Raw genomic sequence first — 12,957 nt, forward strand, 5'->3', positions numbered from 1 at the left:
ATTTTAAAGGTGGTATAGTAACTCATTAAGTGGAGGAGTTTTCAAGACAGTGTAACACTCAGGCTGTTGCATGGGTATTTCTGGCTGCTTTTAGCAAGATTTATTGAGAATTAGGAGCAAAAAGCAAAGAAAAAAGATACAAAAAACTTTCAGTTTGGCTAGAAAATCAGCACAGGTAGAGTACGGGGCCAAAAGAGGTGTAACTGCTGAAAATGTTGGTGCCGTTACAAAGAAACCAAATACTCTGTGCTTCTATAAGATGCCTTCACGGATGTTTAAGTTACTTCTTGTCACTGAGACATAATACACAACATCCATAACTTAAAGGAGAAAAGGTTTATTTTGGTTCCCAGTTTGTACAGGTTTCAGTTCACAGCAGACAGGCTCTAAGGCTTCAGAATGGCATGGTGAACAAGAAGCAGAAAGTGAAGGGAGGAGGCAAGGAGAGCAATAAATCATCCCAGATCCTACTCTCAGTGACCTGATTTCTTCCAACAAGACTCTGCACATTTAGCTATAAACTCATCAGTATACGAATCTACTGGTAAGTAAGTAGTACACGATTCAGTCATCTCCCAAAAGCCCCACTAATGGGCACAGGAGGCATTGGGAGGTCATTTAGATACAAACCACAACAATCTCAGAAGTTAAGCGAGACCCCACCTGTTACAGGCTCAAGGGTGCAAAAATGCAAACCTTTCATTTGAGAAGACCTCTGCTCCAGAAGGACCACCTAGAGAATGGTTCCTCATTATACCATACTAATCCATCCAGACACACAGAGGTCACTGGAGCTGTGGTCCACAGGGGTGAGAATATTTATTACACTGGCAGGAGACAGTGGGGTTATCCACATAATGCTGTTTTTTTTTGAGCATGCAGAATGCAAGAGTTATGGGGTCATGAAAGTTTTCAACTACATTTCAAAGGAAGGCATGGGAGGCCATGCAATGTGTCACAAGCCTGGGAGGGCAATGCATGAAATTCTGAAAGCTAAACCAGAGTTGCAATGAAGACCCCAGGAAGTTAGAAAAGCCAAGAAAGCAGAAACTCTACTGAGGAAAAAGCCTCTGGCATTGAGTAAAGCCAGCCTAAGACAAAGGCCTTGTGGATTGCAATTGGCAAGGCAATAGAGGTGGGAATAATACCCCTTGGAACTCACATTTCATCACTACATGCCCTGGATGGTTCACCTGGAATGACAAACCTTAATGTTTGCCCTGTTGTTGTCCTTGAAGTTTTAGTCTTGCTTTGTTCTTATTGATTCCATTCCCCCCACATATCCCCTTTGCAATGGGAACGTTTACCCTTTGCTATTATATCCGGGGAGTATGTAACTTGCTTTCTGAATTTTATGGGAGTTCATGGCTAAGAGTTTGCCTTGAGTCTCAGTACTTGGAACTTTTGAGCAAGGTTAGGACTGCTGAGGCTGGGGAGGGAATTAACAAGTTTCCAGTCATACACTGGATAGTGACATCTTATTAGGTGAAATAAGCTAGTTATTGTCTTTATTTGTAGTTAAGTGTGGCTTAAGGAGAAGTGTCTGGCTGTCAAGTTGTGATAGTTACCTTGTCAATTTCACTGGTTTCATAGATGCCCAAGGATTAGTAAAGCACACTTCTGGGTGTGTCCAGGTGGGGCACAGAGAGGTGACCTTGGGCACTATTATCTGGTTTGTGGCCCCATGCTTTGGCACCCTTCCCTGACTTGCTTCCTGGCTTACCTGAAGTGAATAGTTTTGCTCCATCATGCCATTCTGCCATGATATTCCTGCCTTGGGGCAAGACAACCATAGACTGAAACCTCTGAAACTGCGAGCCAAAATAAACTTTGCTGTTAAGCTGTGGGTGTCAAGCACTTTGTTCCATCAACTAGAAAGGTGATCCATACAGTGACTACATACAATTATAGTCATACTTCAGTTCACAAGTGCATTTGTTTGTAAACAACTTGGTTTGTAAACAGAAGCATTTGGCAAAATTTTATTTTTGTTTGCAAACTCTTCATCAAGTGACAAACACAACTATAGTCATCTTTCCCACAAAAGGTGGCCATCTTTTCCAAAATTGTAGAACAAATTAAGTTTGTGAACTGAGATACCACTATATTTAGGGGAAAGAACTAAAACTTCTAAAGTAAAACAAAGTAAGGAGCCTGTCAATGATGTTTAGTATTAAAAACACAGTTTATCAAATAAACATACAAAGTTCAACTATAATTCTAAATAGTTTTATGAAAAGTCCATTTAGGAACAAGCATAGTGGCCCATAACCTGTAATCCCAGCACTCAGGAGTCTGAGGCACAAAGACTGTCAAGAGTCCAGGCCAGCCTGAACCACATAGGTAACATAGTGAGACTTTGTTTCGAAAAACAAACAAACAATCACAAAAAAGTCCCATCAGTACAGGTTAAGCATAGGCCTAATTTGAAAATCTGAAATCCAAAACTTTTTGTTCAACATGATGCCCCAAAGTATCAGAGTCTGAATTTCTGAATTTCAGATTAATGATGTCTAACCAATAAAGTCTACTCAAATATTCAAATATCTGAAAAACTCCAAAATTTAAGACACTTTATGCTCCCAAGTAGTTCAGATAGGGTATACTCAGCCTGTGATACTAAGAATGATAGGAAAAACATTAAAAGTAATATTTAGAGGAGCTGGATGAAAAAAATTTATATAAATATCCACTCTGACACAATTTCTTCAAGAAGTATTCCTCTAGATTTAGGAATTCCTAGGTACAATATACTTATTTGCTAAAGAAAGGCTTGAAAAATTTGAAAGCGGATAGAATAAAGCAGAAAGAAACATTTTCTTGTAAATTAGGGAAATATTAAAGCATTTTTTATAAAAAGTGCTTCCTGTATGCAGTCTATCAATCTGACACATGGTCAGATTTGCTGGAGTTCTTCAACTGTAATAAGCACTTCAGAACTGTAGATGTAGCATTATGTGGTCATTAAGCTTGCCAGAAAATCATAGCTTTTCCTTTGAAAACTACAACAAAATGCCTTCTTCTGTAGAATACTCACTCCCCTCAAAGCATACATGGCATTTCCAGATTAGTTGGCTATTTCAGTTTGATTTTCAAGTAAACTATTCTGTTCTATCAGGATATAAGAAACCTTTGATAATCACTTCAAATTTTAAGAAAGTAGCAGCAACCAAAAGTCATAAAGTTAAAATGCAAGGATGACATTGCAGTTAGGTGATAAGGGGCTTGCCACCCCCTAAAAAAGGATACCTATACTATATCAAAAGAGCTACCAAACTCAAATAATGACAATCACTACTTTTTTCCTTCAGATAAGAGGGTATTACAGTCTCCTTGATGATCTTTTATTTTGTGCTGCTTTTCAGAAATTATGCTCTTGGAAAAAACAAAAGCAACAACAAAAATCCCTTAATAATCACAGTAAGAGGGGCCTTCACACACTGGAATTCGTAAGAACTGGGGACGAACTGAGAAGAAACATGGAATATGATAGGTAAGATACAATTTACTTGGATGTTTGTCTTCTAGGCACTATAAAGTCTTGCAGGCAGGGAAACAAAAAACATGGTAGAGATGGAGAACAAAGATGGGTTACTCAGGAATCTAAGCAACAATTTTTAATTCAATATTATGCTCATTACTTGGAGGCATATGAAAATGGCAACCCCCCTCTGCCTTCCATTTGTGAAGTAGAAGTCATAACCACACAAGGACAGAATACAAAAAAGTGATAGAATACAAAATGGTACAGGGGCTGGGGATATAGGGGCACAAGTACCTGCCTGGCAAGCACAAGGTCCTGAGTTTGATTCTCAATACCCTACCCTCCCCCCAAAAAGTACAAAATGAATGCTTACAGGCACAGATTTTTAATAGGGCACCTATTCTTTGAGATATGAAGGAATATTTGTAGGAATCAGAATACGTATTAGAGGAAAATAAAAGCTTGAAAGAAGCAAAGACTGTGAGTAAGTAAAATACGTAAGGCTCAAACGTTTGTTCTCCTTAGGTAAGCAAGATGATGGGTCAAGCATGGAAAGTCATCCTCAGAGAAAACAGTGTTTTGAACTGATGTCTATGATTCTGAGTAGACAGGAGATGTTTATTCTTAAGAAAGAAGTTAGGGGCACAAAAAAAAATCATTCCAGATTTTTCTTCTTCCTCCAATCATCTATCAAATTTTATCTATCACATTTCTTAAAATTGTATCTAATATGTGTATCAGGCATGTATTAACATTCTCAAATTGAAGATAATAGAACAGATGAAGAGAAAAAACCCAGTAAAGCAAGTGCTATTGTAGTTTTCCCTGGAGAAAGGCTGTTTCTTCAGGGTTACGTGATATGGTGTGTGTGTGTGTGTGTGTGTGTGTGTGTGTGTGTGTGTGAAAACCATTGTGATATGGTGTGTGTGTGTGAAAACCATTGTGATATTGTGTGTGTGTGTGTGTGTGTGTGAAAACCACTTTGATCAACCACTATGATCACGCTTTCATGTTCATCTCTTACTTTTTCATGCTGTACACCCTAGACATATAAAGGGTATGTGAATTCCTTTGTATGGGTCTTTTTTTTTTGTCTTTTTGAGACAGGGTCTCACTATGCAGTTCAGGCTGGCTTGAGTTCCCTTTGTAGCCCAGGTTGGTCTCAAACTTGCAACAGTCCTCCTGTGTCAGCCTTCCAAGTGCTGGGATTACAGGCGTGCGCACCACGCCCAGCCTGTATGGGTCTTAATAGTTTGTCATAAAAGGCAAAATGGTGCAGTTCTCTAGTGATCACAAACCAATGACAATAAACATGAAGAAAAATATAAAACTTCTGAGGGAAGTACATCTTGAGAACTCACCAGAATTTCTATCACACTGACATTAACAATCAAGAGACTCTAGGGTTAAGTTTATTTTATTAAGTGAGCTATAATAAATTTCAGCATAGTTTAGTAAGTCCCAACAGAACATTCATATTTACCTCTAACAACCGAGGTATCCAACCTTTCCTGTATCCGTATGGGGGAGGTTCTCTTCGGGAGGAAACCAGTGAGGCCTGCCGTGATCGCTGAGATCTTGCTTTTTCCTCAGCCTCAAGCTGGTCCTGAGATAGTTGAGTAGGTGCAGGTAAAAAGCTGTAGAAAATAAAAGAATCTTTTAAAACTCTTACATTCAATTTGATTGATCTAATTTGGCTATCAGATGACTCTTTTCTTTTAATGTTTTTTCTTTTGATCACTCAAGAGGGGACTTACTTATGACTTATGGCAATATTCAATACCAATCATATATGAAAAGAAAGAAGTACTGAGAGACATAAAAACATCTAACTATGACATGTACATGAATACTCTCAATTACCAATTACCTAGGGCCTAACCCTCCTGTATATGGTTTTCTAAATATCCTTTTATTCTTATACTCCACTTTTTAAAACTATTTTACTCTTACACTCCTTACTTATAACTATTTTAGTATCAACACAAAGAACAAGGGTTAAAAATGAGTGTAACGAAGAGAGTAAAAGAAAACACAAACCACATATTGAAAGAGCATTTTCCAAAGGGTTTCTAGTTTAGAATAAAATTTAAAACCTAAAAGGTCAAAAAATAAAGAGTAAGTCTTAAAGATTCAACTTATTATTTAATCAAACCCACTTTCTACTTAAGTATTCTTATTTATTTATTGATTGATTGATTGATTGTCTTTTTGAGACAGGGTCTCCCTATGCAGTTCAGGCTGGCCTTGAGCTCACTTTGTAGCCCAGGCTGGTCTTTTTTGTTTTTTTTCTGTTACCAGAAATCGAACTCACAACCTTGTGCTTGCCAGGCAGGCACTGTGCCACTGAACTAAATCCCCAGCCCCTCCAGGCAGGTCTTGAACTCAAAACGATCCTCCTGTCTCAGTCTCCCGAGTGCTGGGATTATAGGCGTGTGCCACCACACCCAGCTATTTAACTATTCTTAACAACTTTAAATTACTGTAACTGTTACTACAGGGATATCCCAAGTATCAAAAAAAAAATCCAAGCAGATGAATAATACATTTAATGGGAAAAAAATCAAGTTCCTTTGCAATTTTAAGTAAGCACAAATGAATGAATAGTACAGCTTAATCATTTACTCAAAAATATTGATCATTTAGGTGAATGTACTATGCTCAACAGCCAATGAGACTAACTGAGAAAGTGTATAGTCTTGTAGGGGAGAAATCCATAATTACAAATACATTAAGCTGGGCACGGCCATCTATGCCTGTAATCCCAGCACTCTGGAAGGCTGAGGCAACATACAGGAGAATCTCAAGTTCAAATCCAGTCTTGGCAACTTAGTGTCTTAAGGAGATCTTGACTCAAAATAAAAAATAAAAAAGGTCTAGAAATGCACTCAGTGCAAAGGCCTTGGATTCAATCAATGGAACCACACACACACAAAGTGATCCAGGAAAAGTACATGATGCTAAAACAGCATATATTTGAGAGCTCTAATCCAGTCTGCAATCAGTTATTGTGATGGCTAAGAGTTCAGAATTTAAATTCTATCCATGCCACTTAAAAACCTAGCTCTACATTACTTATCACTCTGAACTTGTTTTCTCATCTGTAATAACAGATCATAGAAAAGTATAAGGTTCTTTTTAAGTTTTAAACGAGAACAGTTGTACACCAGTTGTCACAGGGTCCAGATACTGCCAATAGGTCTTCCATGTTTATTTAGAGCTGTTCCATGATTCCTTGGGTGTGGACTGGCTGCCTCCATGTATGTTTCCTCTACATCCTCTGTATACCACTAAAACATCCTTTAATGTATCACAATCCCCTGTTCATTTACCTATCCTCTTACTAAACTGTGAGCATTCTGCTCCTTTCATCCCTAACTGTCCAGGCACTGATAGCTGACAGCAGGAGCTCCTTAAATGTTTGCTGAAAGAAATACAGTGATACTTTGATAAACTCAATTCCTTCCAAATTCATGTTCAAACACCAAAAAGTTGGAGAACTGAACATATTTTCCCAAAAAATAATGGAAAACCAAATAATTGGTTCTGAGGCCCCAAAATTACTTGTAAGTTCATTTTCCCAGGACTTTAACAAATTTCAGAATGATTTCTTTAACTCTATCATGGTTCTCACAGTTTTCCTCTTAGTTTTACTGCTGGTATCAGTAATTTTCTCTGGAACCATGGTTATGATATTTTATGCAAATAAAGCGCAAAAAAAAAGCACAATAACAAATATTTTACCACACTAACATAAGCACAATGTGTTATCTGGATGAGAGTGGTGCTTAGACTGAAGCATCACATCATTGTGTCTTCTGCCAGGCATGACTCACTCTCAGCCAATACAGGTTTTTTCAAGTCAGATTTTCAGTTAAGACTATTAGGCAAAGTTATGAATAATGAGCACATTTTTTTCCCCCTCAAATGCTGCTGTTCAAGTAGTGCAAAGTTCAACTGTGGAGCCCTTTTACAACTGAAGTAGCAATGTAAATTCACTCTGCCCCTTGTACTCACCATTTCTGTCCCTACATCTTTCTCATCTTTAGTTAAGCAAGCTATCTCAGGATCATTACATTTGCTATTCCCTTTGCCATGAAATATTCTATTTATTAAGAACAATTTTTTCTATGCTTTTATAGAAAATACTTCTCCACATCTTTTAGTAACCTGCACCTTAGCATTCACATTTCTCTTCAATTTTACCTCTCTAGAGTTCTTTTCTGATCACTTGGTAAAATACAGCCACTGCACCTAAATTTATAGTCTCTCTAACCTTTTATCCTTAGCACGCTAACTGAATTTTGTGTGTGTGTTTTTGAGACAGGGTCTTGCTATGCAGTTCAGGCGGGCCGTGAGCTCACTTGCAGCCCAGGCTGTTCTCGAACTCAAAATGATTCTCCTGCCTCAGCCTCCAAAGTGCTGGGATTACAGGTGTGTGCCACCACGCCCAGCCTGAATGTATTTTAAAATTCACATATAGGCTGCCTGTCCTACTAAAATGTAAGCTCTGAAGATATAGAATGTAAAGAAATAGGAAAAGTTTTCCTGCTTCTCAGCAAGACAACATACAATGCTATGACATCAGGTATGTGGGATGTTTTCCCTACACATCAAAGAAGAAATCAGTTCTCCTGTGATTTCTCCAGTGCACAACTGTTGAGCATCTTTTAATTTAATTCTGACCCTATCTACCTGGAGATAATGTCAGATCCCACAGGTTGCGAGCTCAGTACTACAAGAGTGATTACAAGTCTGGCCAAGCAGTACTTCTGACCCACTAGCTACAAACTGCTTTCCCTGCCGGGTGTGATGGCTCACGCCTATAATCTCAGCATGCCTGTAATCCCAGCACTCGGGAGGCTGAGGCAGAAGGATCCTTGTGAGTTCAAGACCAGCCTGGGCTACAAAATGAGCTCAAGGCCAGCCTAAACTGCATAGAGAGACCCTGTCTCAAAAAAAAAAGTATCCCCCATCACTCGCTTCTTGGGTTGCCATTCACTGTTATGACCGCTCACAGAACCAAAAAAAAAAAGTTAATGTTTCTTTAATAAAGGATATTACAACAGATACCAATAAACACCAGGTGAAAACATGGAAAGGCCATTTAGAGATTGCTGCCATTGTAATTTTAAGCACACAATACCAACCACATCTCTGGTATTGGTCTTCCTGAGTGTCCATTTCACAAAATCTTCCCTCATAATAACTGCATTAATTTATAGCACAGAGCCTTGCATCTGGAGCACAATTAAAGGTTTGCTGTCTATAACATTTACTAAGGAGAAAAAAAAAAGGACCGCTCCTGAAAAAAAAAAAAAAAAACCCTCAAATTTTTTTTAGTTCAAACAGCTCATTCTATCTAGTTCTTTTCGCACTAAGGCTGGTATTATACAAATTTAGTATCCTGTGTTGTTCTTTGTGTACATCTAATACCTCATTCTCCTCGCAGTCTCAGTGAGACTTTTCTCTGTATACACACCACTGATAATTCCCTGCCACTAAAACCTTTTTAGGGTAACTGCTAATAGCGGGGGCGGGGGGGGGGGGAATACCTGTGAGGAGCCTGAAGTCTGTTAAGAAAGATCAAACTTAGGTCCTAAAATAACAACTTTCTTTACACCCTCTTTCAACACCAAACTTTTCCTGCTGAGTTTGCATGCAAAGTTTTTCAACTTGGAACAACAAGGTCGCGGGCTAGAAGGAGTTACATAACTTCTTGGAATCTCCCACTTAAAGAGCACCTTTTTCTTAAAGTCTGGAAGCGCTTTATGTACGGTAACCAAGGCAACTGGCAACCCCAAACATCTGGGGCGGTTCCATCTACAGAAGAAATTCCAAGGTCTAAAGTTGAAGTGCAGAGTAGCATGCATATCTGTGGACAGCGGCAACTCTTGCGGCCAGTGTAAAGTCCCTGTTCAGCACTCCTTTCAGGAAACCTAGCTTAAGGAGCTAGAGAGAGTAGAGACCACCGCAGCCAAACGGCCGGAAAGCAGCGCAGTCGCCTCCCGCGCGCTCCCCTCTGCCCACGGCTCCGTCCGTCCGTCGCGCCCACCGAGCCGCGAGCCGGCGGGAGAGCTCTCCAACCGGCCACCACGCCTAAGCGAAAAGCACGTGAGGCTCCTCGGCGCGAGGCCACGTCGCGGTTCTCGGCCCCTTTGAAGGGGCCAACTCAACCTGGAAGCCCCTCGGGAAAGATCCAGGCTTCAGTGCGGCCTAGCTGCCGCGGTGGCTGGCGGGAGGGCCTTGCCACGGTCTCGGCACACATCACTTTGTGCCCCAGACCCGGCCACCACCGGAGAGCGTGTGCGCAGAAAAGAAAAAGGTGAACACTCCTAGACCCTTCCGTATAGAGGGCCCGAGTCAACAACCCACCTGACGAGCGCCATCTTCTTCCGCTTCTTCCGACGCGAGCGACAGCGCCGCGGGGCGGGTCTTTTCTGGTGGAGAGGAGCGGAAGGGAAGGAGCGAGCGCTTGGTGCGCAGGCGCCCGAGCCGAAAGGCCTTTTGGGATTTGTAGTTCTGTGAACACGCGAAGCATTCGATGGTATTCAAACCAGAGCAAGAGGTTATCCGGAAGTAACCATCTCAGAGCCGGGGATATAACTCAGCGGTACAAGTGCTTGCCTGGCAAGCACAAGGTCTCAAATTCGATTCCCCGTAACAACAACAATCTAATCAAACTGGGCGTGGTGGGACACACCTGTAATCCCAGCACTCTGGAGCTTGAGGCAGCTGTAATCACTGCAAGTTCGAGATCAGCCTGGGCTACAAAGTGAGCTCAGGGCCACCTTGAACTGTAAAAGACCTAAAAAAAAAAAAAAAAAAAAAAAAAAAGGAAGTAATCATTTCAGTGAAGACCAAGTGCATAACCTGGTCACGTACGCCTTGTGACATGACAGAGTGCTTCTAAGCAAAACACCAGAGTTGGAAAGAGATACCTTTTAAACTGCTCTATTTTATTCCCCATTCAGACTCATTCTCTTAGTAAGAGCCCCAAATACAAAAGCTTTCTGAGTACAGCAGCATTAAGTTAAAATGTGACAATGTTTTTTGAAATGAGAGAGATGGTGATACTAGCAAGTTTAATATGTGTATATGTATAATTTTTTGTATAATTATACATTATTTTATACATAAGACTAAGCAATTTTAATGGGGTAATATTGGTGGATATTTTTACTCTAAAGTTCTATATAAATATATTCATTCTTACAATTAATATTTTGGTTGATAATGGAGTAGAGGTTGATAACCTGTACTCCAGGAATGTATTATTTCTAAAAAGAGAATAAAAGAGGAGCAAATTAGAGATAGTCCCAGAAGCCGAGGCCAAGGAGCCTAAACTTAATTCAGCAGATGATTTGGAGCTGAAGAAGGACAGAAGTAGAGGGCCTGGGTCAAAGAAACAAGAAGACAATTCCTGAGGCAGACTGGGTTTCTATGGCAATGAGAGACAAAAGAGGCCACTGAGGATAAGTTTAAAATAATTAACGTGAGAAATCAGCTGAGACATAGAGCAAGACCTGGGACATAAGACTGAAAGAAAGAGATGGAAAAGAGATCTTACAATTCATTCTTTTTTTCACAGAGGCATATGGTACAAAGCATTTGCACCTTGCTGTCCTTATAAAGAATAGTAACTGATATTAATAGCAATTCCAGCAAAACATAATTAAGAAAGCAAATTCCCAAAAATGACATGATATTATACCCCAATAAGAGGTGCTTTATTTGGTTTTATGAGGGAGCTGGTCTGGTGTTTGGCTGTACTGGACCTTCTGTATTCATCCATCTCTCGTCATAGGCATGTAGCAGCTGCTTGTACGTAATGGCCTAGTACAAGCCCACAATCAGTGCTCTACCAAGTTGCACAGAGTAATTAATTTACTCTTCTCTTGGAATTCTCCATAGAGGATGTAATCCAGTCTCAGAGAACTTGGGCCCAAATTTGATTCCTAACTAGCTGTGACAGTGTAGCCACAAATAGTGTAACTTTTGAGATGGTAAGGTAGAATAGTTTAGCACAAATTCTTTTTTTTTTTTTTTTTGAAACAAGGTCTCATTATGCAGTTCAGGCTGGGCTTGAGCTCACTTTGAAGCCCAGGCTGGCCTCAAACACACAAGGTTTTCCTGCCTCAGCCTCCTGAGTGTGGGGATTACAGGCGTGCGGCACCACGCCTGGCTTCCACAAATTCTTGAGTCATCTTTTCTGTGTTCCCATTCCAGCTCCCTAATTGGCTGGCTGTGGATTCTAAATAAGTCATTTCTTTCTGTTTCAGTTTTCTCACTGACAAAAATGGAGAGAGGGTAAGTGTAACCTAATCTCATAAAGTTGAAGGGATTAAATGAGTTTATCATGTAAAGTGCTTAGAACAATGTCTAGTATAGAGTAAGCACTGAAGAAAAATTATGATTTTCTAGCCTTAATTTAATTGATCTTAAAATTTATTAAGCTTTCAAGTTTTGCATCTTTAAAGTGGAGTAATTGAACTCAGTTTTATTTTTTGCAGTGACTTCCAACTAATTTTCTGTTGTATACAGTGGAAATAAGTTGATCAAAATATGATTTTGTAAATCGCAAGGTTCAAGTTTTCTTAGAATCACAATACCTAAAGAAGGGGAGAATAATGTGAACAACCTCACAGGGAATGGAAACCCTTGATAGATAGGGAACATTAGCACATAGTGAATGAGTTTCAGAATTGTTGCTCAGTTAGATAGATGCAAGTATTGGTGGAAAGAGAAGTCTAACTAGAATTTGAGGTGTACCTTTACATGATCAGTTTTTGGAGAAGCTGGCTTGACCACCATAGGGGAGATTCAGGACAACACAAGTGAAGTCATTCTATGCTAAAGGATGGTACTAAAACAAGAGATTAGGACGTGGCAAGAAGTAAACTACCTGTTAATTACAAAAGAAAGCGTGCACATCCACAGAACAGTTCCCAGAGCCCTGCATATGGCCTTCTTCTGAGAACTTAAGCAAATTTTCCATCAGAGGACTTAGACCTGACATCAGCCTGAGGAGTGTGTGATACAAAAAGAACAGTCCATATTCAGTTTTTGCTACTGTGTTTTCTCTTGTAGGGTGACTCATCATCACTGTACTTTTTTTCTTACTTTTGCTTGGTTTAAACTCACTTTGCAGAGCCTGCTTCTTTTCCTACCTTTACTAATATTTTACTACTATTTATGTTTGTCTTGACGAGTTCTTTGCTCAGGACATAAAGAACCTAGAAACCACCTCCAGTAGGAGACTCCAACATTCCAAAATCCAGTAATAAGGCTCCTGGAGGGAGGGTCCCGGGCTCACGGCGAGCCCTGGGCGGGGAGCGCTGGTCTTCCCACCGGTGGCTCACTCCCGGCCTCGTAGGCCCCCGGAAGGAGGGCTTCCGGCGCACAGGGAGCCATGGGCGAGGAGCGCCGGTCTTCTGGCTGGCTAGCTTCCTGCCTCGTAGGCCCCCGGAGGG

At 40.3% G+C, this 12,957-nt stretch overlaps 1 protein-coding gene across 1 annotated transcript in view; it reads right to left on the reverse strand.

Annotated features, from left to right (window-relative positions):
- Snw1 (SNW domain containing 1) overlaps nt 1–10,035 on the reverse strand; it is a 39,931-nt gene extending 29,896 nt beyond the window's left edge. The window contains exons 1-2 of the mRNA XM_005390214.2: nt 9,860–10,035; nt 4,968–5,121 (exon numbers count right to left, since the gene is read on the reverse strand). Coding sequence (XP_005390271.1) covers nt 4,968–5,121; nt 9,860–9,873 — 168 coding nt within the window. The 5' untranslated portion in view covers nt 9,874–10,035. The remainder of the gene's footprint in view (nt 1–4,967; nt 5,122–9,859) is intronic.
- Nucleotides 10,036–12,957: the final 2,922 nt, after the last annotated feature.

Source organism: Chinchilla lanigera, unplaced genomic scaffold, assembly GCF_000276665.1.
Source record: "Chinchilla lanigera isolate Chin_1 unplaced genomic scaffold, ChiLan1.0 scaffold00037, whole genome shotgun sequence".
In the NCBI taxonomy this organism is placed as follows: domain Eukaryota; kingdom Metazoa; phylum Chordata; class Mammalia; order Rodentia; family Chinchillidae; genus Chinchilla; species Chinchilla lanigera.